Genomic DNA, 24,328 nt, shown 5'->3' on the forward strand with positions numbered 1-24,328 from the left:
TGTGTCTGGCTTTTATGTGGGTTATAAACTAAACTCAGATTATCATGTTTACACAATAAATAGTTCACTCACTAAACCCCAAGGCAACATTTTAACTTCCAAAAAGTCACCTTAAGTTCAGGCTAATTGGTATAACATTCCCAATTCTTTCTTTCTTTTTCTTTTTCTTTTTTTTTTTTTTTTTTGGTGTAGTCCTTATTTTATTAGCACTAATTTTACATGCTGACCTATACTCCTCTTACTTGCTAACCTGTCCCTCCTCCTTTCAGTCCATCTGGAGATTTCTGGTTCTCCCTCCAATTCTTCACCTGAGTTTTGCACACCTTGAGTTTGCCCAGCTTTTGTGATAAAGTCCTCCATTCTGTTTTCTGAGTTGTTTTGCTGAATCCAAAGTATTTTCCTGGGCATGTAATTTATAGTTTTAAACAATGAGTTGTGTGGATCTCTCATTCATTTGCTTTGGTTCTTGTCATAAAAATATTTTAGCTTTTTTAAAAAATTATTTTTCTTTTTATTTCTTTTTTTCTTGCATATTTTCTTTATTTGACTTTCAAATGTTTTCCCCTTCCCAGGTCTCCCCTTCAGAAACTCCCTATCCCATCCCCTCTCCCCCTGCCTCTATGAGAATGCTCCCCCGAGTGGCCAGTTATTTACTAGTTTCACAGAGTTTGCCTTTGTGTTATGGTTGTTGTTAAGTGTAGCAGTGAAAGCACATTGTGAGAACTGGTGACATAGCTTAGTTGCTAGAGCTGAAGTGGGGCACGGTGGCACATGCTTGCCATCACGGCATTCTGGAGGGAGAGGAAGCAGGATAATGACTGAAGGACGGTCTGAGATACTAGGCAAGACCTTCAAAAATAAGAGAGAGGGGGTGGGGGGAAGCAAGAAAGAGGCACAGCCTCGACATATTTATCCCAATCAGTCCTTCAAAATGAAGACTCTCATAAGAACATGGAAAACGGTAAACACAAATGAAAATGTCCCAAGAAACTCGTTATCTTATATGCTTAAAAGAAAAGATTCTCATGTGGTTTATCTTCTCTTTCCAAGTTGCTCTGCATACTGAATGATCCTGAACATGGCAGGTCTGTTTATGCACACACACGTTTGTCTGAGGGTAGGACTTCTCATATCGTTCACAGATATCAGGGCAGATGAGGTTAAACAAAAATGAGGAACACAACCTCCAGAATTCAGGGCTTACAAGTATCTATTTCACAGAATATGACCAAGGGTCAGCTGCTGCTTCCTGTCTACCTCATCCTCCTGCTGGATGCTGGAAAGTGCAGCACTTCCTGTCTAGGCATCAAGTCTTCCATGAGAGAAGAGAATGTGTGGGAAGAATATGAAAAGAGACCCTATGCCACTTCATACTGTTACACTGAATGTGGAATATCCCCTTAGTGTCTTATCTGTCTGAACACTTGGTCTCTAAATAATGGGGCTGTTCTGGAAGGTTGTGGGGCCTTCAGAAGATGGGGTTCAGATGGAAGAAGTGAAGGGTGGAGGGACTGACTGCCCTTGAGGTTTACAGCTCAACTCTTCTTCCTGTCTAACTTGTGAGTTAAGGTTTTAGAACTGCTAACTGATTAGTGTGTAATATGGAGTGGGGCATGTACATGCATGTGTAGGTCAGAGGATAACTTTGTGCAGTTAGCTCTCTTCTCCCGTCCTTCCATAGGTTCTGCGAATAGAACTCAGTCCATCAAGGTTCAGCAACAAATGCTTTCTCCACTGATCAATGTCACTGGGCCTGTGGTTGGTTTGTTAACTTTAGTTATCTAGCTTCTATTTGCTCCTTACACAAGACTTATAGCTACTATTATTTCTACTAGTATCATTGTTTGGGTCATTTCCAGTTATTCTACTACTTTCAGAAAGACCACATTCAGGTAGAAAGAAAAGAAAGGTCCAGGCTTTAAGATAAAAAGTGAAAATACACTACTGGATGGGAGATTCTGCCTGGGTACATGTCAAAGAATTTTTAATGGGACCAAATGTTTTCCTAACAGTTTCCCAGGTTGAAAATCACATACAATGGAAACTATGTATGAAAGAGTGTTGGCTTGGTGATGTGGGTTAGTCAATATGACAGAAGGAAAAGATCTTCCTGTTCAATAATTACTAAGCATTTGAATTTGCAGATTCTTCTGAACATGTGGAAAACTACAAGTGGAAACAAGTCTACATATAGGACTTAGAGGGACAGCAACAGGCATGAAGAGAGAAAGCCAGAATGGCTGAGAGGAAGAATGTTGATGTCCAAGTCAGAAGGGAGAGGGAGGATAATATCCTACCCATGAAGCAACAGGGCAATGGCCGTGGATTGCTGAGTTAGCAGTTGTGTTAGGATCAGTGCCAAGTTCCAAATAGAAAACAAAGTAGGTGGTAATGGAGAAAGCCCAGTACAGAGTTTTTAGCTGTGTTTAATGTAACTTGCAATAAATGTACATATTGTTTCATAAGGCATATCACTTTAAAATGGTTTTGATTCCTATGATTATGATGGAATAATTGGAGTTTTCAGGGAGTAAAGACTGTCCAGTATTTGGCTTTACAATTTTGTCACCAGATTTTTATTATTAATGTAAAAAAAAAAAGGTTGGTTTTGCTTTTAGGGGTGTTTGTTTGCTTGTTTGTTTGAGAAGTATCAGTGGATAGACACTGGCAGCGTTGTGAGGAGCAGAGATATGCAGAGTTGCTCTCGATGGCCGGCACCATGCTGTTGGGAAATAGGCATTTTATTTTTCTGTGATAATTGGGGCTCAGTTTTTATTTTACAGACAACTGTTATAACAATATTGTATTCCTTGGTATTCATTGTTCAGCATAGGTGATGTGTACACTATCTCTGTGCACATAATCCTATTTAATTTTTTGCATAAAATAAATGCTTTTACATGTCTTTAAAAAAAAAAAGGAAGCCAGTGCAAAACTTGATAACAACTTTGGAGAAATATGTGAATAATGAATTTATTTTCCCAAGAGGAAAAGGTTTCTTGATTTTATTGTACAAGTGTTGTGAGTTATAGTCTATGCCAATATCCTGAGCCTCTTGGACATATTTTAATTCATTTCTCTGAGTGTGAGACCAAAGCCTCATTTGACATCCAAATTCCATCCGCCAGGCTCCACATATGCCACTCTACATCATCTAGACAATCACTCCTGAGTAAGAACTTTTACAGGGCAGAATGGCTGTAGGGTTATAGGTGAGGATGCATTGCATTGCTCTTTGTGTCATTTAGTCTCTGTACTCTTCCGTGCCTTCCTCCTTACACCCATGGTATATTTTCTATGATAGCCCCCCCCCCCAGGTGATAGTGTTACACATAGGTCCATAAAGTTGGACCATTGGAGATCATTCGCTGATAGCACTAGATTAAGTGCTTTCTAGAGCTGAAGAGTTACATATCGAAAAAGTAGGGAAGCTGGGGAGATAGCAAAGAACTTGCTAGCAAGCATTAGTACTTGAGTTAGATTCTCTAGAAGCTGTATAAAAAAGATGCTGAGCATGGTAGCATGTGCTTTTATCCCCAGGGCCGGGGAGGCAGAAGCTTGTCGATCTCTGGAACTCATTGGCTGCCCAGGTTGCTCTACTTTGCAGTTTCTAGAATAGTGAGAGATCTCAAAACAAAAATAAAACCAGTGGATGATTCCCCTGTAGCAACAGCTGAGGTTGTCCTTTGACCTCCACTTTGCCCAGTTTCAGAAAAGCAACTGAGCAGCAAGCCTGATGGCATAGGCTTAGCATTCAGGAGAGTGAGGAAGGAGGATCATGAGTTCAAGGATAGTGTGGGCTACACAGAGAGACCTTGTGTGTCAACCCTTCTTCGCCATAAAAGCAACAAGATTTGGCCACTCTAAAAGTGGTTTCAACAAACTAGAATAGATCAAACAAACATACAAACAGGGGGAAAAAGAGCCAAAGAGAAAGTACAAGAAACACACAGAGATGTAATGATACACATTCATGCAAACACAGGAATCTTACTAAAATATAAAATAAAAACCATAATGTATAAGCAAAATATCTGTAAGGTAATTAAAAAAAGAGCAAATGAAGATTATGAGTCAACAGAACAAAACAAAAAACAAAAGCAACCTTCAAGAATATCATTGAGTTGATTTTTGTGTTGCCCATCTACTGCTAGGCATGGGGGTCTGCCTTTACGTGTAATTTGTATAACCAGTACAACTCCATTAGAGCAAACAAAGTTTTCCTTTTAGAATGGTTGTCAATTGGAGTCACCTTCTGGGTAGGGATGGGGGTTTGTGTCCATGTTCTTCTCAGTGCTGGTGCCCGCTCTGGCTAAGACATGTGCATACTGGGTATGCTTTCACAAAGGTTATGAGTTCACATGGGCATCAGCTCTGTTGTGTCTAAAAGGCCTTGTCTCCTTGGGGGGGGGGGAGGGTGTCTTCCATCCCCACTGGCTCTTACAATCTTTTCCCCTACTTTTCCAAAGTTCCCTGAACCCTGAGGGGAAAAATTTGATGGAGACATCCCATTTAGACTGAGGGTTCCAAGGTCTCTCACTTTCTGCACATTGTCCAGTTGTGGGTGTCTGTATTCTCACCTAACACGGGAAGAAGCCTCTCTGGATGATGGCTGAGCAAGACACTGATCTGTAAGTATAGCAGAAGGTCATTAGGAGTCATTTTATTGCCATGTTCCTTTCATTGAATAGTAGTATTTGCCTTTCTTATAGGTCTATGACCTATCTGACCTATCTAGTCTCAGGTTATTGACCAACTGAGAATTCTTAGGCATGTTTTTTTTTTGTTGTTGTTGTTTTTGTTTGTTTGTTTGTTTTTTGTTTTGGACCACCTTAAATACATCAGATAGTTAGTTACTCCCACAACTTTTTTTTCCCACTATTTACCAGCATATCGTTCAAGCAGATCACTATTGCAGAGCCAAAGTTTTTAGCTAGGTTGGTGTTTTCCTTTCTCCACTGGGAGCACAAAGAGTGCCTTCTTCAACCATGAACTAGTCAGTAAGGTTCTATGTGGGCACCAGTACAACTTTTCAGTGTTCATTGAGTAATGTAGGTGTTGTTTTCAGCAATAGGGCCTAACCATCAGTTTGTGGAGAGCCACCGATGGCCTTGGCAATAGCTTGGGTTATTTGTGGGTTTCCATGGGTCATCTCCAGCCAACAACTCAATTAGATGTAAGCCATTTCTGGCACTAGAGGTTTTATTTGGTGGTAGAAGATGCCTAGTTAGAGCTTTGTCTCCCATTTCGTGGTGATTTCATTTATATTGCTTTCATTCATATGTGTTTTTATATATTTAAGAAGTTTCTATGCTAGTAGGTTTCCATATGACCCTTCTAATGGACCTTAGTTTTAGCTGTCTCTCCCCATATTTCCTGTTATCCACTTCTTTCTTCCCTCTCTCAATTTAACACCCAGACTACAATCATTCCTTGAGAGCTCTCTCTCCCTTCATATATAACATGCCAATTCATTATATAATCTCCCTCTTTCCAGTCTTCTAGTTTCCTACAGACTCCTTTACTCTATGTATTAAAATATTTGGAAAGCAGAGCCAATGAGTTATTATCTCAGCATCACCCTCAGTACCTGACACCAACTTTTATCCTTACAACTTCTGGTCAAAAGTACCTGTTGTTCTAACTCTAACCTAAGTACCTGTTGTTCTAACTCTAACCTAATTAGAAGGTTCTCTTCCCCTTATGAGTTAATCAAAGGTTCTTGTCCTGCAGTAATTTTGAAATTCCTAATATGATTTTAAAAATAATTTTTCTAAGAAAATTGAGACAAAATAGAATAAGCCATCTATATGGAGGTACCTTAGAGTATATTGTACACATTAAAACCCCAAACCAATTACTACTGAATTTTATTTTATAATTGAATATGACTATTTGGGAGAATATGAGGGTCACATAGTCTCTACCTTCAGGATGAATGTCTCTTATGCAATTTTTTCCCAAGCCTCTCTCCAGCTCATTTAACCCTTACTAATCTCTTCCCTGATGTTCACTTAAGAGTGTTTCTGTTTTCTCTTTCTAATTTCACCACATGACTAAACTATGATAGTGTTTTGAGGTGTTCACTTTGCCCTTTCTGGTATCTATTCAATCTCTCTTTCTGTATTCCATTTAAACTTCATTCATTGAATCATTTTCTCATTGTTTTTTGGTCACAGCCTCCAAGAAATTGGCTAAGATCCATAAATATTGTTCCATCTTTAGAAAGAATCTTACTCTACATAACTTTAATGCACTTTGTTTAATCTTAGTATGTTTATTTTAACAGCATCTAATTGTATAAACACCCATGTTTCCTGGAGTATTATAAAAGGAATAAAGTTAATTCTATGATTATAGGCTTCAATTCTGTTCTTTGTTGAGTTTTATAGCTTAAAAATACAATTCTTATAGGACCTTTCCTGTGTTCCTAACAGTCTCAAAGAAGGTGTTTATCAAATTATTTCAGATAGATTTTTATTCATCTAGTACTTTCCAAAGAGGAAAATTCAAAGGCAATTACAATTGACTTCAAATTCCTCTACCATTATCAACCACAGTTGTATGTTGCATGAAAAACTTCCCGGGTGTCTAAAACTTAGTGGCACCTGGGTTCCACCACAGACTAACTCACTCTGGAGGGTAGCCTGGAATCTGCTTTTGAAGATCTTTGGAAAAAGCTAGCACCCAGCCAGAATAGAGAAGTGCTGTGTCTATGGTGGTAAGTACAAAGAAAGAATGGTGATAAGCAAAGTATGTTAAGGGTCAGTACTTTGGTTGGTCTCCAACCCTACATCCTCAGAGGCGGGTGAGAGTCCTTTCTTTGGCCCAGTTCTGGATTTCTGCTTGTCCAAATATGAGATAAAAGATCAGACCAAACATGTTGACAGCAGCAGACAGGAAAAACACATTCCTCCATCCTGATTCAGAATCCTGAACACAAAAACATACAATGAATTATTAATATTATAAATTTCTTTCCTACCAATTATACAAGTCCTTTGCTTTGCATATTGCATTGCTAATCACACACAAATTAAGGGGCAAATACAGAACACACTTAGTATCCTGTTGGCCAAGGGGGTCATGAAACTGTTGGGAACCAAATGTCTCTATAAAGCACATTGGGTCCTATGTTGTAGTAGCTACTTTCCCAAATGAAAACAGATTAAGCAATACTGATGCTTCTCCAGAAATCTGGATTTCAACAGTTATAAATATGAAACTTTATAATTATGCCAAAATGCATAGTCGAGGTCTGTCCTTCTTGCTTTGTTTAGTTTTTTAGCTATTGACTTCAATCAGTTCAGCTCCTTACATGAACTTTTCAACATATTGTGAACTACATTTGACCTGTTTGATAAACTCTTGTCAGGCCAATTCACTGTTGCCGTTATCATCATAGAGAATTCTTATAAATTTACTCATAAATTAGCCCATAATCTAGGTCATCTAGCTGTACTAAAAACAAAACAAGACTCTGCTTCTCAGGCTGACACTACCGTTCTTCCATCCTAGCCTGAGTCTTCCATTACTGCCTTCCCTCTTGCTCACTAGACCACACTTAGAGGCTGAGAGCAAACCTCTCAGTCATGCTCCCTAAAGTCATACAGCTGCTCTCCTCTCTCCTGTCTACAGATTGATGTCTTTATTAATAAGGACCCTCAGATATTAGTTTTTCCCTTTACTGATGTACAAACTGTCTACAATTAATTTGATTGGACTCTTCATAACCCCCTCTTCCTTCTCCCATCTTTATCACTTACTAATTCTTGACATCATTCATTCAGTCTTGTCACAATAAAGGCCTCTCTCTTGTCTCTTTGGTTGTGAGCCTGGTCTTAAATTGCTGAGCTATCTCTCCACCCCCTCTCGCTCCTTTTACCCCCAGAAGTCATGGAAAAACTGTTCTTTGCACCCAAACAGTTCATTTTCACAAAATGAATACTGATTCCCTTTGACAAACTCAGCTTTTCACTTTTCTTTCCCCGGGAAACATGACATGCCACAGTGTGATTTTCATGAACTGAATGTTCAAATCCATGCTTGCTTCCCCTGGCCACTTGTATAACCTTTGAGAGCACGGTATATATTTTCAATACCTAAAACAATACCTGCCACTTGCAGATGTTCAATAACATGCCCAACCTGACTGATAAGGAATCCGGTGGTAGTGGATGAGATGATTCCTGCAGTAAGACCAAATCCCCTTGAGATGCCCATGAGGAAACTTGCATATCTGTGGAGAAGATGATCTTATGTAGAAAACCATCCATAGCAGAAGTTCAACTTTCATGAAACACATTTTTAATGGCAAGGTCATTTGGCCTAGTAGTTTTCGTTACCTAAAGACATCCAAAGAAATATTTATTTACCAACTTTGAAAACATCCATCTACTGAATCAATAGCGAGAATAACCAGAGAAGTAGTTTCTGTGGGAACTTTTTTCACAACAGTGTTCAGTGCAGAGGGCAGTTTGCTTAACAGACAAGTATCAGTTTCCAACTCTGAAGCCAAACTGTATGCCTTTAGATCCTGGCTCTGCCCTTGTGTGACGTGTCACAGGCAAGTGTCACAGGCAGGTCTCATATGCCAGTGTGCTTCAGTCTCCTTTCCCTAAATCAGGGGGTCATAATAGGATCTACTTAATGTATTTGTGATGATGACACATATTGATTTCTGAGAATGTGTTAGCATAGGTCTGGCTTGTGGTGAGTAGTCTACGTGTGGTGGCTGGCATAATAAACACCCTGAAAATTTCCAAAACAGATGTCTGTGGCCTTTTCCCAAAACACACAGTTTAATCTCTTACCAGGGAACTTGAAAACCTTTCTCTATCCAGAAATGAGACACGTGGCCATGGCTGTCAACCAACATTTCTAGTTATCTGTCACTTCACCTTGGTTTAGTACACATCAACAAGAGATAGGCTTTGCACATTGGCATTGACACGGAGAACTGCCATCACGTGAGTGGTCTGATAAAGGCAACAGACAGGTAAAGCCCTTACCTGGGGGCAACGTCTAGGGTGTTGATGATGAACCCTGAGTCACACAAATTGCTGGTCCCAGGAATGAGTATCAGCAAAACAATGGTTGCTATGTAACTGGAAGTCACAAAAGGCAGGGCCACAGCGCAAAGGGATGGAAGGAGGAGCCCTGGAGAATGGGGACATGTCAAGAGGCTTCTCAAAGCACACGCAGGCAGGAGAGTGGTTACCTGGGTCCACACACCTGTCCTTACCCAGGGATGAAAAGAGTTTTCGAACTGTGATTAAGCTGAGAAGATTCCTGGAGAGAAGGAAATCTGCCATTTGACCTCCTAAAATTGTACAGCTTGAGGCAGCAATGAAAGGCAGGGAGGACAGAACCCCACTCTGAAAGAAGGAAATGTACACAGAACATCACAGAGCAGTGTGGGGAACCAGCGTTTATCACACAGACAGGAACATAGCCTAACCTCTGACATTCCCAGTTGTTTGACGGAAACTAGCACCCTTGCCATGTGGAAGGGCACTGTCTTAGGCCAGAGAACCAACGCCCGAGAAAAGGGATGTAAGTTTCTGGGGGAAACTTCTGGACCAGTAGGTGTGGCAGAAGAACATGGCAATTAAGAACCCAGATGCGCAGCAGTAGTCGCAGGAGTCATGTAACCCACAGCAAGTTATCTCACCTCTGAATGTCCCAGTTCCACTGCTGTGAAATGGGAGTCATGGCACTGCCTCTGTCACCACCATGGTGAAGGGGAAATAATTCTATACACTGGAATATAGTGCGCAGTGCAGGACTACAGCCATTATTGTCATAGCCACAGTAGAGGAGTGTACTCACGTCTCTGATGTTAACATGCAGCACTGTGCTGATGTACGTCGGTAGGTATGTTATGATTATAGTGCAAAGCCAGAAATGACTGAAAAAACCCATGAAAATGGCCCACAGTGGCAGGCATCTGACCATCGCCTTTATGGGGACAGACCTTCTGGGAGAACTTGACTGAAAGAAACCATCAAATCGACACTGGCATTAGGATAGGTTACCCTAGAAACAGTGCTCTGCAGACATCTGCATGGTCCATGGGTGGAAGGAGAGGGTGCGGAGTACCTGCTGAGCCACTGAGGACGTGATGTGTTCCTTTTCCCTCACACTTATGCATGGGTGATGCATGGGGTCATCATAAATCACCGTGAACCACAGCACACAGCAGACACAGCCAATGCTACCTGGGAAGTAGGGATGCAGTTATACTTCAGGTTGACTCATAGAGTGGAAGAATAATGTTTTGTGGGAAATATCACAGCCTTTCTACCACACATACCAACTTGGGAGTATTCTACTGTATAGAACTAAGTTTCTCTTCTCTTTTCTACCCTATCAATCTCCTTCTATTGAACCTTTTTAGATGCCAGTTCACAAAAACAAACAAACAAACAAACAAACAAACACCTTGCTTTTTGTCAATGTCAGAATCTTGGAGATAATGTGAACATGAAAATAAATCAGTGAAGCCAAGGCTTAAGAATTCAGAGTTTATTTATAGCCATATATGGTCTTGTTATAGCCATATATATCTTTTTGGCACACAGGCTATTGTCTTGTTTTTGGTTCGTGTGGTTGAAACTGAAGAAAAAGTAGTTATGCATACACGAAGCCACAACAGCAGTCATTGTGGCACAGGAATATTTCTAATATGGTTGCAAGAGGTGTCTATTTGTATTCAAACTATTCTCTTGTGGAGTTAAAGCAGGTTAACTTGTGTGAAACAAAATGACTGGGATTCAGTGTTAGTGCGAGAGTTAGTGCCTCTCTCTGCCTTCGGGAGTGCTGGGGTTTAAAGGCCTGCACAACTGGCATCATTTCAAAAAATACTCTATGTTAAAAGATTCTGAGAACTAGTTGTTCTTTAAACCCCTTCCACACTATCTGGTTAATCTGTTGTTTTATTGGGAGCTAAATTTCAGGTACTATGATTACCATAGCAATCTGGAAAACATTATATAATGGATCCTTTGATCTAAGCATTTCACAGTTTAGTGAGACAAGAAACATCATATGTCCTGAACAGGAAGTGCCGATAAAAGACCATTAGAGGGGAGAATGGCTGGACCAGATGACTAGGTTGCAGAATGCTCCGTGAAGGAAGGAAGATCTGAGTTAAGCTTTCCATGATTCCCTTGATAGAGAACAGGCTAAAGGCATATTGGATAAATGTAATAATTATTACAAAATGTGTAGACACAGAAGGTGCTCTCAATCAGCTTTGATGCCTTAACTGCACAGCGGCAGGAGACCAGGCACTCGAGGAACAATGGTGGAGGTACTGGGAGGTATGTGTGGCAGACAGGAAAGGCGTTGTAACTGATTTCTCAAAAGCTTCTCAGAAAGCTGCGGAGAGTGATCTCATCTACCCTGTGCTTGTAGACTGGCCAAACCTCTGGAAGGTGTGAGACCACGATTCATGAACTATACTAAGGAAGCTACCAATCTTCAACATTCTCCATAATTTTCCAATTAATGAAGAACCCGGGGGAAAGCTGAGTGATGTCTACCTTAAACAAAATCCTGAGAAGTAAAAGTGTTATTTAAGAGACAGTGGCTCACCAAAGATGTAGAAGATAAAAGGCCAGCCCAGTGCCTGTGAGATTAGTCCTCCCACACAGAGGATGATGAAGGACCCAAACGCTGCCCCTAAAGGGAAGACAAGGGGGAATCCTTATGGAGACAGCAGTGGCTAGAATGTGAACATTGTCCCTATGCCAATGGTTTGGAATTATTGTGTGATGAGAGGACTTATTCCTGTTCACTAGACTCTCCCAACATTGTGAGAAATTACGAGCACTATACTAAACAGCAGTCTACTGTTACAGTAGCTTTGTAACAGCAATGCGGTCAACTCTAACTTCTCAGCTTATCATAGAAACTCTCTACCAGTACAGCTCACCATGGTGGAATGTGAAGCTGGGTGCAGAAACATAAAGACTTACCTGAATTAGAGAGATACAGTCCCTGTGTTCAAGATTTTGCTCTAATTGGTGAGAGAACAATGAGCAAAATTTACTATCACAAATGTATTCCAACTGGATTACAATTGGACCTTGGGGTCTACAATGACAAAAGCAACAGCCAGGCACGAGGGCATGTCTCTGCAATCCCAGCACTCAGGAATCTCAGGAAAGAGGACTGACGTGAATTTGAAGCCAGTATGGATTACATCAATAGAACCAGGCCAGTTATGGCTATCTAGTAAAACCTTGCCTCAAATAAGCAACAACCAAATAAACAAAGCTGAACAAAAATTGCAGCTATGCATTTTACAGATTCACAGTAGGAAATGCTTTTTACATAGCAATAGTATACATATTTAGTGTACACAAACACTTGCAAATACAGCCATATATACAAACCTCAGAAAGGTTTCACAAGTTCATAGTCACCTGCCCAATGTGGAAGGAGTCTAGTCTAGTCTATTCTAGTCTATCCTATTCTATTTTCTATTCTATTCTATTCTATTCTATTCTATTCTATTCTATTCTATTCTATTCTATTCTCTCCTACCCTGCCCTATCCTCTCTGTTCATCTTCATGTTTTAAATACTAGATTTTGCTCCCACTGAATTGGTATCACAGCACAGTTCTATTCTTCCTTTTGAGAACTGATATTAGAATGTAATAATGTACAAGGGGAACAGATAAAATTAAATTAACTGCAACTGGAAACCTAGACAAATGTATAAAGATACAGTAAATATCTGTGGTTTTAACAAAACCAGAGGTATAGAATCTTTTAAAGACATAAACCTGTGAGCTGAGAACCATGGGGAAGTGATGACAGCTTCCATGGGGAAGTGGACAACTCATGCTACCAGACCCTCGCCTGCAGAGGGAGCTGAGTGGTCAGCATGTTGTAACAAAATGCCTGACCATCTATCAGTATAATAAGGAAGTGAGTCTTTATTCTATATTTGTAAGGGGCACATGGAACTGCCTCGGCAGTACAAAAAAATAAATTAGCATGGATGGAAAGAGAAAATCCAGCCAGAGAAGAAAGACTAGCAGGGAGCACTTGGAGATAGAGGAAGCCATGACAGTGGTGGCAGAGAAGCAAGCAGGAGGGTTTCTATGAGGGAACAGACTGCAGGGGGTGGCTTCTGCTGGACCTGTGAGTGAGCTGTTGATAGAACCTCAGATCTGTCCTTTACATATGTGTTTTCAGGTCTACAAGTTGCTGTGCAGTCATCCCCGAGGGGATCTTGGTGAGACCGCACATTATGAGGGTCCTTCTTACATTATGACCAAGACTGTGTGCTCTGAGATCAAAGAGCCTAGGCTTAAATCTTGGTTCTACTACTTATCGTTTATTTGTGTTTGTACCATTTTCTTAATCTCTACATACACTAACTCCCTTCTATGTGAGATAGAAGCACAACAATAGCATGCACCTAAGAGAGTTATGGGAGTTACTTAGCTCAGAATAGCAGGATGATGTAGATATTTCACCTTCCAGTCGATTTTGCTCTTGGCCTCTCTGAGTCCTTATTTTGCCCTCCAATATTTTCTTGAAATGTGAGTACAACATGGTTTTGATTTACATTCTTCTTTTCTTTCTTGAAACAGAGTCTCAAGAAAATGTAATTTTCTATAAGATGAGCTGAGTTCAAACTCGCAATCCTCCTGCCTCTGCCTCCTCAGTATTAGGATGACAGAAAATAGACACTATGACCAATTACATTTCTACCTGTCATAGAGCTCATTATTTCTTTCCCCATCAGGCCTCAGCCTTTGAGTGATGTAGGTCACAGTGCCTTACTCCTGAGCCTGAGGCTCTACAGCACAGATGTATGTTTCTCCTTTGTTATGCAATTGTCGCATCTTGCTCTATTTTTTTTTCTTGAATATTGAAATCACCTTCATCACAGAAGAACAGAGCAAAGCACCATCCACTGACACACTTACGCGTCCTCACCTGAACCCGCAATGCTGGTGAGCTTGCTCCGTTCAAGTGGCGGAGCCCACTTTGCCCAAATTGTGAACTGACCGGTCCAGGCCATTCCCTGCAACGAAAGTGGTTGAGACCTTTGTTGTTTTGCAGATGTTGGGAATCTGTACCTCACTCAGTCTGAGAATAGTAGCGAGATACCTGTGCCATCCCCTGGACTGTGCGAATGACGATGACCAAAATCACCCCAAAGTCAGCCGCCAGTGGAGTAAACAGCGTGAGCAGGGATGAGATGAGCAACCCAGCGCCAAGGATCTGCTTTGCTCCAAATATCCCCGCTAAATATCCACTTGGTATTAACGTCAATATGATTCCATAGCTGATGGAGCTAAAGATAATGCCCTGGGTCTCTGTGCTCCACTGATAGACAGCACCCTGGAAAAGACGGGAAGGGTTAGGGTTAGTAGTTAGTTAGTAGGAGCATCCTCTTTGCTAAAAAGTCCTGATTTGAAAAACTACTTTACGACTAAAGTTGTTCCGTATTCAAGAAAACCTATTATAATTCTATTTTAAATACTTAGTTTGATATAGGGTTTTTTTCCTCAGATTTTTACCTAACTTATTTTTTATTTGTTTGTTTTTTTACAAATAACCAACTCTATCCCTAATTTGTTTCTCTTGACGGGAGGGAAATTCTAAATGTAAGAGATAGAGGAAAGAGATAAAGATATGTGAATATGGAGTTAGAGAGATGTGTTGGCTGCTAAGGGTACCTGCTGCTCTTGAAGAGGACACAGGTTTGGTTCCCAGAACCCACGTGGTGGCTGTCACAACTGTAACTTTAGCTTCAGGGCATCGGATGTGCTTTTGGCTTCTGAGAATATATGTGACACCTATTTGGAAGGTATACATACATACGCACTGGCAAACATTCACACATAGAAACATTAATATATCTTTTTTGAAAAGATAAATGGCCACATAGATGAGAGTCTGAGAACAGCAGCAAGCCTCGGCTGGATGGCTTCCATGCTAAAGAGCGTCTTTGAAAACTGGAGTGCCACCGACTCTCATTGAATAAAATGAACACAACTTTTCTTATTTCTTAACAAATTAACCCCCTATTGAAAAATGAAAATCACATTTAGTTGTTATGTCTGGTCTGCCTGGAAGGATCAAGTTACTAAGATATACATTATGAATGAATAACTCAGTACTTTAATAATCTCTGGAGGTCTAGATCTGATCACCAAAGGATGTAACAGGAGAAATATTTATTAACTTAAAATAACTTTAGCCTCCAGGCATTGGTGGAGCATGCAATTAAGCCCAGCACTAGGGAGGCAGAGGCAGGCAAATATCCATGAGCTCAAGGCCAGCCTGATATACATAACAAAGACTAGGACAGCACAGCCAGGGCTATCTAGAGGGTCCCTGTCTCAAAATATAAACAAAGAAAAAAGATTATTATAACTCAGAAGAGTATACGATTCATGTTAGAATTAACATTTGAGGGTAGACATAAATAGAACAGAAAACTTGAGGAAGAAAAAAACAGTTTAGGAAGATCCTAGATTTTGAGGCATCTTTTGAAAAAACATGTCTGGGATTTGTGTGAAGAAAGCAAGTAAGACATTCCCATTGGATACAAAGCACATTTAGACTTGCGGCATCTGGTATATGAACTGCTCCCACACTGACAGTGACAGTGTCTGACTCTGAGCAGAGAAGTTCCTCATCCACTGGTGGATGGGAGTCTGTGGAGGAAGAAGACCAGGCTCTGGTGGGATGCAGCACGTCCAGACAAAAGTCGACTTGAAGGTGCCTTGAATTCCCAAGCACGAGAGTGTGAATAGTAGTATATAGCACAGTCCTAACTCATGGATTATAGGGATGTCATTAGGACTGCATAGTAAATGACTGGTTAAAGGATGCCTACAAAAATAGGGTATCTTTATGGTTCTTATACAACTATGCAATGAACCTGTGATAGAGATACTGCTTAATTCATTGATTAGTGAGGGAACTGGTAAACGTGGTAGCTTATGAAAAAAAGAGAAAAAAAGAACCACTCATAGCTAAGCTGGACAGAAATGGGGGGGGGAGGGTAGAATTTAAATAGATGACGAACTGCCTAACTCAGGCACAGTCAGGGAACTGCTGACTAGACGAGTGGAGACAGATTCTTCACAGAACTAGAATCAATCATTTCTAGTCATCCTATAGAATTTGCCGAGCTATAAATAGCTTTAGAAATTATGAGAGCTGCAGGGACTCAAATAGAATGGGGCAACCCAGAAGGGTTCCCTAGACAGTAACTAGTTTTTCTGTGAAGAAACTCAAGTAGTTTCTTACTCCTATTTTTAAATTTTTCTTTAATTTTTTCTTACAACTTCTCTCTAATGTTACTTCAATGAAAGATTATTATTATGACAGACTCAAGCAATGGCTTGAAAATCATTTCAGTCCTTTTCAGTTTACGGTTGAATTCTATAATCTGCAGAGTCAAGACTGAAGCCTCCCTCCCCTGTTCTTGTCTGTTATCTTCTGTCAGCACAGAGCCCTCTCTCCACCTCACTCACCCGGGTACTAAAGTCCTTGATGCCTCTGCTCCGGTTGCTGAGGAGATCCATCACAGGCCCCTCTGTGGATGCATTAGCTGGGTCCTGATGCTGCGTGCTGTTCACCATGGCAATGATGGCAATGCTCAGACTCACACGCTGCGTTATCATGGTGAAGTTGGAGAAGTGCATGATGAGAGCCAGCGCATAGCGTAATGAGCAGAAACCTGACCCTAGGCAGGACACAGGGTTACAGAATGAACACCCGAAAGGAAACTGCTGCTTTCCATTTCTGCCCCTGTTAAATCTGAAAGAACTCTAGATGACACCAATCAATACTACTATCTTGGTTTCTGGAGGAAACTCTTGTCCTTTTCTTTTTCCTTTCTTTTTTATACTGGAGATTGAATCCAGGCTTTGCATCTGCTTACCAGGCAAGCAGCCTACCATTGAGCTTGGTCTCAGCCCCTTTTAAAATGCTTTTAAGACTGATCTTGTTAAGTTGCTCCAATTGACTTTGAATTTACTTTGTAGCCCAGGAACTTGCCATCTCTCCTGCCTCAGCCTTCCATGACAACAAAACTATAAACCAGTTGTCATCAGGCTGAGCTAATAATCCCAATGCCTATCTTTTACCAACATATTTCCTCTAAACACTGTTGCTATATTATTTTTCTGGGTATAATAAGCATGATGAGTTTGGAATCTTGCAAATATTCTCTAAAAGTGTGGGGTCAGGTGCCAAGGAAAGGGAAAACCTTAATGCAAGGATTTTGTGCTACATTTCTCTAAAATAAGACACTGGGGAGATCATGGCAGAGCTGACCGTAAATGGCACCCCATGAATGGCACCCCTCTGCATTGCACGGAAGCAGTCCTTCTCATCTAGTACATTCATTTCTCACAGAGCTTGTGAGATTTGACATGACAGCTGCTTTTCAGAGACAACACTTCCAAGTCTGAGGATCCTCCTTCAAACTGTCACAGAAATAACATTCTTCTCCCTTTCTGGCCTGAACATGCCCGCTTTCTTCTCCTCCTTTTTATTTTGTGGCTCAAACTAGTCTGGAACTCCTAGGGTCAATTGATGTCCCTAGCTCTGCCTCTTGAACATCTGGGACTGCAGGCGTTTGCCACCATGCCCAGCTGAAAGCTGATATCTCACAATGCTATGAGTGCTTCTTTGACTTCCCCCACCCCTGTGTATTACTAGACCCTTCCTCCATGGTTTTTCAGCTTTTCAAACAAATATGGAAAAATAATTATGCTAAACTTATAGGTAAAATGATGCAAAATAGTATTCAATGGAGTTGCAATACACAAGCATGTGTCTATGCATTCATCGAATTTGTATAATGTATGTATAATGTATGATAGTCTATATCTATTCCCAATGAAATAAAGCAATGGGTTAGTATTAGAAGGATTTCCATGTGACTGACAGGTTAGGCCTTTTTCTCCTGCATATTTGGAAGACTATGACTTGTGAGACATAAACTGGATCTGTGAAGAAAAATAAAAATAAATGGAAGAAATCTCCAAGTAGCCTCACTGGTAGAACTAGCTGCCTGCAAATGAATTATTTTGATATCAATTTAAGTTGCCAAGCTCAGAGGAAGTGGCTAGACATTTGGCAAATGTGTCCCACAGGGATCTGTAAAACAGCTAAGCTGGCTGTTTGCTTTTAAATCACTTGTTCAAAACTCATTGCATTCCTTGGCTATAGGATTTATTGATCATTTGGTTCAATTTCTGCAAGATTAATCCATTTTGTCTCCTAACAATAAATAGCAAGTGACATCTTGGGATTGAGGTTGGGTCTGATGTTATACTAACAGCATCCAGGAGTACAATATAAAGAAAAGGCAGGAAGAGGACAGCTGTCATGAATGAAGTATCTAGGGCCAAGCCCTGAGTTTTCTCTAACTACCTGCAAACAAGGACAGCATCTTACCTTTCCTGGTGGTAGGCTTCTCATCCATTTTGTTTCTCTGGTGAGTGATGTGCACTTTGTGGCGGGGGTTTCCCTCTGCCCCAAATCACTTTCACCACCACAGGCTTTGACCTATGAGAAGAATATCATGTAAGAATGACAAACAGCGCCGGGCGTGGTGGCGTACACCTTTAATCCCAGCACTCGGGAGGCAGAGGCAAGAGAATTTCTGAGTTCGAGACCAGCCTGGTCTACAAAGTGAGTTCCAGGACAGCCAGGGCTACACAGAGGAACCCTGTCTCAAAAAACAAAACAAAAAGCAAAAAGAAACAAACAAAAGAAACAATAAAAAAAAGAATGACACACAGCTTCCTCCTGCCCATGCTGCCTCTAGAGATCAGGAAGTAGTGGACATTTGCTGTTGGCTTGTTTGTTCTTCTTCATGACGTCCACATTCTGGGTCTTATACATTCTGACTGTGCTTTCAGTGGACTGAGTTTTTAGGAGGAACTCTAGTCTTTAGAGCAAATTCCCTAACCATCCAGTTGTGCTATGAAACTGAACGAACGACTGAGCAAAGGCTTTATCAAATCACAGAGAACCATTCAATGCTAGGAAGTACCATTATTTAGAGCAGACCAAAAAGCAGAACAGTCAAGCCCAAGAGCTGAAGAAGATCATTCTAGAGCAGCCTTTACTCCCATCCTGACCATTTTTTCTGCTCCCTTTGGGCAAGCACAGTGTTCTGTGGTATCTTCTTTGGAGATGCTACATGACCTTCACGCACTGTGATGCTCAGTGGTGATGGTCAACTTGGTAGAATCTAGAATCACCTGGGAGGTAGGCCTATGGGTTCCCTAGTGTAAGACTAACTTGATTATGTTAGTTAACTGAGCTGAGAATCAGCCAATCATCATTCCCCAGCAGGGGACCCTGAACTTCATAAGAATGGGGAAAGTGTTGAGCATGCATCAGTCATTTCTTCTGACTGAGGACAGATGTAATATGAGCAGCTGATTCAAACTCCTGAAGCCTTGACTTCCCTTCTGTGATTAGAATATTTTTTTTACTACTCATAACATGAGCATTTTATTGAGCTGACAATATCTTTAAAACACTTATAAAATTATACTGACTGGAGGTTTCTGCTGTAATCGTAAATTAATTTAGCTACTTTAAAAAGCAAATACAATTTATGGCTCCAAACTTGGACATGTGTAATTCAGTGTTTGCATCTCTTTGGGCGGGATATGTACTTTCGCTTCCTTTAGGGAAGAGCACACCTTCTAAGAATCTTATAAATTATATCCACTCGAGCCTGTATCTTCAACAACTGTTGAAAACACCTGTATCATATTTATATTTCATAATCAGGATCTTATACTTTCTGAAATCAGATATAAAGAGATATTCTCACCCTTTTAAATAATCGTAGGACAGAAGGCCATCATGGAAGGTATAAAGAATTTTATCCAAAACTCTCTATTGTAATGCGTGCATATGTGAAGGTGCTTGTGGAAGCCAGAGGTCAGACTCACATGTCATTTTTCAAGAGTTGTCCATCTTGTTTGTTGAATTAGTGTGTGTCACCAGGACCTGGGTTTGCAGATTGGGCTGGGCTGCCTGGTCAGGAAGTCTCAGGGGTCCCTGTCCCTACTTCCCTACCAGTTGGAAAACAAACACATGCCACCAAACTTTTGTTTTGTTAGTAGGTGCTAAGGTCTGAGCCTACGTCTCTTGCTTGTGTAGCGAACACTTTACCAATTGAGCTATCTCCCCAGTCCAAATATATCCTTAAATGCATAGCTAAGACATAGGAGCCAAATTAATTAATAAATAACTATTAGACATCTAAGTTTTGAGATATTCTTGGGTGTTTTTATTTTGGTTTATTTGGTTGGTTTGATTTTTTTTTTTTTTTTGAGACAGAGTCAGAGGACCAGGCTGACCTTGAACTTCTGATCCTCCTATTTCAGCTTCCTGAAAGTTGGGGCTAATTGAAACTGTATTGTATTACAATGAACCCTCATGTAGGCTCAACTGCTATCAAGAATGGATGAGCATCAGAGCAAATGTTGGCTGGTTGCTCTGACCTGAAAGGCTTCCAAGTGTAATTTGAATCTGGATGAGGCAAAAGACACTGATCTTCTGCTCCAGGTACAGTGCCTAAAGGTGCAAAACGGTGTGCAGGAGACTGGACAGTTGCCTCATCCTTGCAGTTCACAGAGTCAGTACCCAGTCTCTCAAAGGCCAGACCGCTTGTTTTTCTATTTATTAGTACAGCCTCTTTTTTTCCCCCTTAACATCTTAAACTTACATTTAAAGAACAATAGCTAGCTTCATTTTGAAATATTCTGTTTTAATCATTTATTCCCCTAGGAAATTTAATGATAAACGTATAAGTTGGACTTTGATTTGAATATTAAAGAAAAACCCTTCAATTATCTCTTTTTTCTTTTAGTGGAACTGTATTATAAATGTGTTAGGTTCATTCTGTCTTAGTCTCATGCAAAAGAATGAATGTTTTAACAGCCTTTTGTTTCTCCCAAGTATTGACCCTTGACCTCATGTGTCCCAATCAAACACTTTGCCTCTGAGTTACATTCCACCACCACTGGGCAGAGAGCGGTATAGGGGTGTGAAAGTGTGTGCGTGGTGGTGGTGGTGGGGCGAGCAGGGGAGTCACACAGCTTCTACCGTGTTCAAGTATTTGAATTCTGTCTTAAATAGCCTTCCGTTGTTTTGTTGTTGATGGCTTCTCCTTTTCCTAAGTATAAAAATCGGCCATTCCAAACATTAGTCTTTCCATAATGAGATAATGAAAACCATGTTTCAAAACAACCATCAGGGCTCATGAAATCACAAGCCATTAGAGTCACTGAAGACAGTACACTCATTCTAACTGTAAACCATTGAGACCATGGAAAATTTCAAAGACCTTCCCATTCAGGGAAGCAGACCTAGAAACACAGCTCAGGTATAGCCTCACACAGTACAGATTAAGTCGAAGCAAAATTTATATTTAAAAAAGGGTTGGGACAATATAGATTGTATTGGAGGAAAAGGGAACACAGACATTATGGTTAGGCATAAGGCACACAGAATAGGTTTTTTTTGAGAGGAATGGTGATACAGACATGGTTGCCTAAGGGGCTTCATTCTATTCTTCGTCTAGAACTCATTACTTTGTTGCAATAATGTTTCTAATACTCGTTGATTTCCCCGAACAACCTGCTTATCTTGCATAATTTTGCCAGCCCAGCCTCCTGATTTAAACAAAGCAAATGTTGCATATTGTTCAAATATCAGGAGCCAGAAGTTCAGAGTCTCAATTTCCACTCTGTACAAACCATAGCAAGTTTCATAAACGCTTAGCGCCTTGATTGTTTCAGAGGGAAAGAGAGGACAATATTACTTCATGGGACTGTTTGCATGAGGAAAAGTCTGAGGTGTGCCCCTCCAAGGAGTTCTCCATTGTCAAATGTCACTGCCATTAACAGCAGCAGTGACAGCCACTATGCCCCCACTCACTCCACGTTAGAGTGTCTTAGATTCATGAGCAAATGCACGCATAGAGCAAATAAAAATATTTTAATAAAATGTTTTGTTTTAAACTTGCTTTTTAAAGTGTGTTCTGTCTTGGACGAGAAAGCTCTCATCTCGCCACAGACTGAAAAGAACACGAGGGTAAAAATATCCCTTGAGTGCTAGGCAACTCATTACCTCTCTACTTTTCTGAGAAACTGAGGGGTCTCTCAACCAATGTATTTATAAGTTAAATCACAGTCTAAAAAAAAAAAAAGGTTTGAAGACCCCAAGGGGAAAATTCTCGACAGAGTTATGCCAATTGCACAGGTGTAGCTTTCCGCAATTCCACTAGGACAAGAGAGAAACCCATCCTCACTAAATCCTGTCCTCTATGGCTACCAGTCATTACAGGCACCTACCATGGTCTCCTTGGGGACCTCTTAACTGTACAAAGGCAGAAAGCCTTCCAGAAAGATTCAGTTGTCTTGATTTTCATCTTAATTTGGCTTCTGGCAGTCTCCTCATCTTGAGAGGCAAGATCTAGTGTATTGAAACTGGAAAAGACTCATTAAGCCCATTCACGAAGCTCAACCTTGTCTGTTCTGGTTAAGTGTTTCATCCAAAGCCAGTTGTACACATCTACATACCATAGCCAATACTCACCGCTAGAGTGATACTTCTCTGGCTAGTGACCACGATCCACAGTGGCCCTTGACACCAGTGGCCTCGCAAACCTTCTTAGAGTCTTGATTGGATTGTTATTTTGTAAGAAAGCCTCTTCTCCACACCATTCTCAATGGAGGTCCTCACGCAGCAGTTGGTGTGTTTTTGAGTTCTCTTAACATTACTTCCTCCCTTGAAGGCATCTCTGATAGCTTCATAATTAACATCCTATTTACAAGAAGAAAAACACTTACCGTCACCATTAAACTAGTATTTAAAGCTCTAGACTAGAAAGCTAGCTTGAAAAAAGGTGTTCTTGTGTCTTCCTCTCCTCGCAGAGAAACGTAATGAGTCACGTGGGAACAGACACCGGCCAGGTTTGACCCTGTGCTCTCGGGACAGAGAGTCTGCATTTGGCGTGGCTGCTTAATTTTTAACTTCACTTTCAAGTTCTCACCGACCTAGTGAGTATCTCAACGATGTCACTATGTTTTTCTGCTTTGAACTATGCACACAGACATTCAGTCAACAAGCCACTTCGCTGAAAGTGGAAAGAGGCGTGGAATGCAAGCAGCAGCGGGGCTCCTTAGCCTGAATCTCTGAAGTCATCCCCACCTTTGCTCCTAGGGCTTTCTTCGTCTGTAGACAAAGCACCCCGCCTGTTAAAACTGGCTTCTACATGAAGAAACAGGGTAGAAATGGGCTGCAATGCCCAGTGGTTGATGGGACGAATGAAATGACGTCTCTCTGCTAACAGGTAGATGCCTGAACTAGATGGTCCTGCGGAGGGATCCAGTCAATCAGCTAGACTGCCTTCCGTCCTCTGGTGTCCACAGTGAACAGATGTGAACTGTGACTCTGAGAATTCCCCTGTTCCCGACCTCCATTTTCTCTGGGTCCTCCTGATGTGGTTTTGCTTGACTCCTGACTCCTGGGTTTGTTTTGTGGCTTTTAGGTTTTGGAATGTGGATGGTGATAGATCTTTCTAGTTAGTCTCTTGGCCTTCCTAAAACAAGGTGAAGACCTGCCTTCTCTGCGTTTCAGCCCCAGCTGAGCCTCTGACTCCAGTCCTATCATCATGGTCCCCCAAAGAGCCTATACTGCCCAGCTCCTTAGCCAGTCTTACTGGTCCCTACTCATTTTCTTTTTATTATTATTATTTTAAAAATCCAAACTATATTAGTTTTCTTGTTTTTATTTATGTGTCTGTTTGTGTGACTGTATGGCATGCATGTGGGTACCTAAGGAGCCCCCCAAACCCTGGAGCTGGAGTTACAGGTGCCTGTGACTCCTCTCTTAAGAAGGTTCAGGAAACTAACCTCAGTCCTCCAGAACAGAATGCGCTTTAAACCACTGAGCCATCTATTGTGTGACATTTTCTGGGGGAGACATGAACAAAAAGCTGTTCACTCAGATTGGGAACACATGATTGGCCAAAGTAAGGACACCATCAGAATCCAACATGGCAAACTCCTGAGTTTTATTTCGGTTACCTACAAGGAGTAGAGGTTAGGGGTTGCTTATAAGAGCTGCAACTCCAAAAGCCAGCCCAGGATGAGTGACAGCGCACAGAATTCAGAAACCTGGAGAGTACTACACAGATACCTAAGCTTCCCTAAGCCTCTTTTAGGCTGCTTAGCTTGTCTCTATATATTTATACCTAGACTGGATGGGACCTAATGTGTCTGATACATTTCAGGGATTTCCTGA

General features: G+C 41.0%; 1 protein-coding gene across 5 annotated transcripts; it reads right to left on the minus strand.

The window, feature by feature from the left end:
* Positions 1–2,410: 2,410 nt before the first annotated feature.
* Positions 2,411–23,007, minus strand: Slc17a2 (solute carrier family 17 member 2). Of its 5 annotated transcripts, none has more exons than XR_015045464.1 (13): positions 22,619–23,005; positions 18,449–18,559; positions 16,516–16,727; positions 14,135–14,368; positions 13,961–14,048; positions 11,599–11,685; positions 10,102–10,220; positions 9,832–9,993; positions 9,245–9,377; positions 9,012–9,159; positions 8,149–8,239; positions 4,581–6,933; positions 2,411–2,722 (listed from the first exon to the last, which is right to left on the minus strand). XR_015045464.1 is itself a non-coding variant. In XM_029468620.2 (13 exons), the coding sequence occupies exons 3-13, from the start codon at positions 18,474–18,476 to the stop codon at positions 6,799–6,801; spliced, it is 1,437 nt and encodes a 478-aa protein (XP_029324480.1). In that variant the 5' UTR covers positions 18,477–18,559; positions 22,375–22,509; positions 22,619–23,005; the 3' UTR covers positions 2,411–6,798. The 5 variants fall into 5 exon arrangements, 4 of the variants coding, with proteins under 4 accessions (XP_029324480.1, XP_021035859.1, XP_021035862.1 ...); XM_029468620.2 differs by adding an exon at positions 22,375–22,509 and having other exon boundaries at positions 2,411–6,933; XM_021180200.3 differs by having other exon boundaries at positions 2,411–6,933.
* Positions 23,008–24,328: the final 1,321 nt, after the last annotated feature.

The sequence above is a fragment of the Mus caroli genome, unplaced genomic scaffold, assembly GCF_978045245.1.
Source record: "Mus caroli unplaced genomic scaffold, Mus_caroli_1 scaffold_15, whole genome shotgun sequence".
In the NCBI taxonomy this organism is placed as follows: Eukaryota; Metazoa; Chordata; class Mammalia; order Rodentia; family Muridae; genus Mus; species Mus caroli.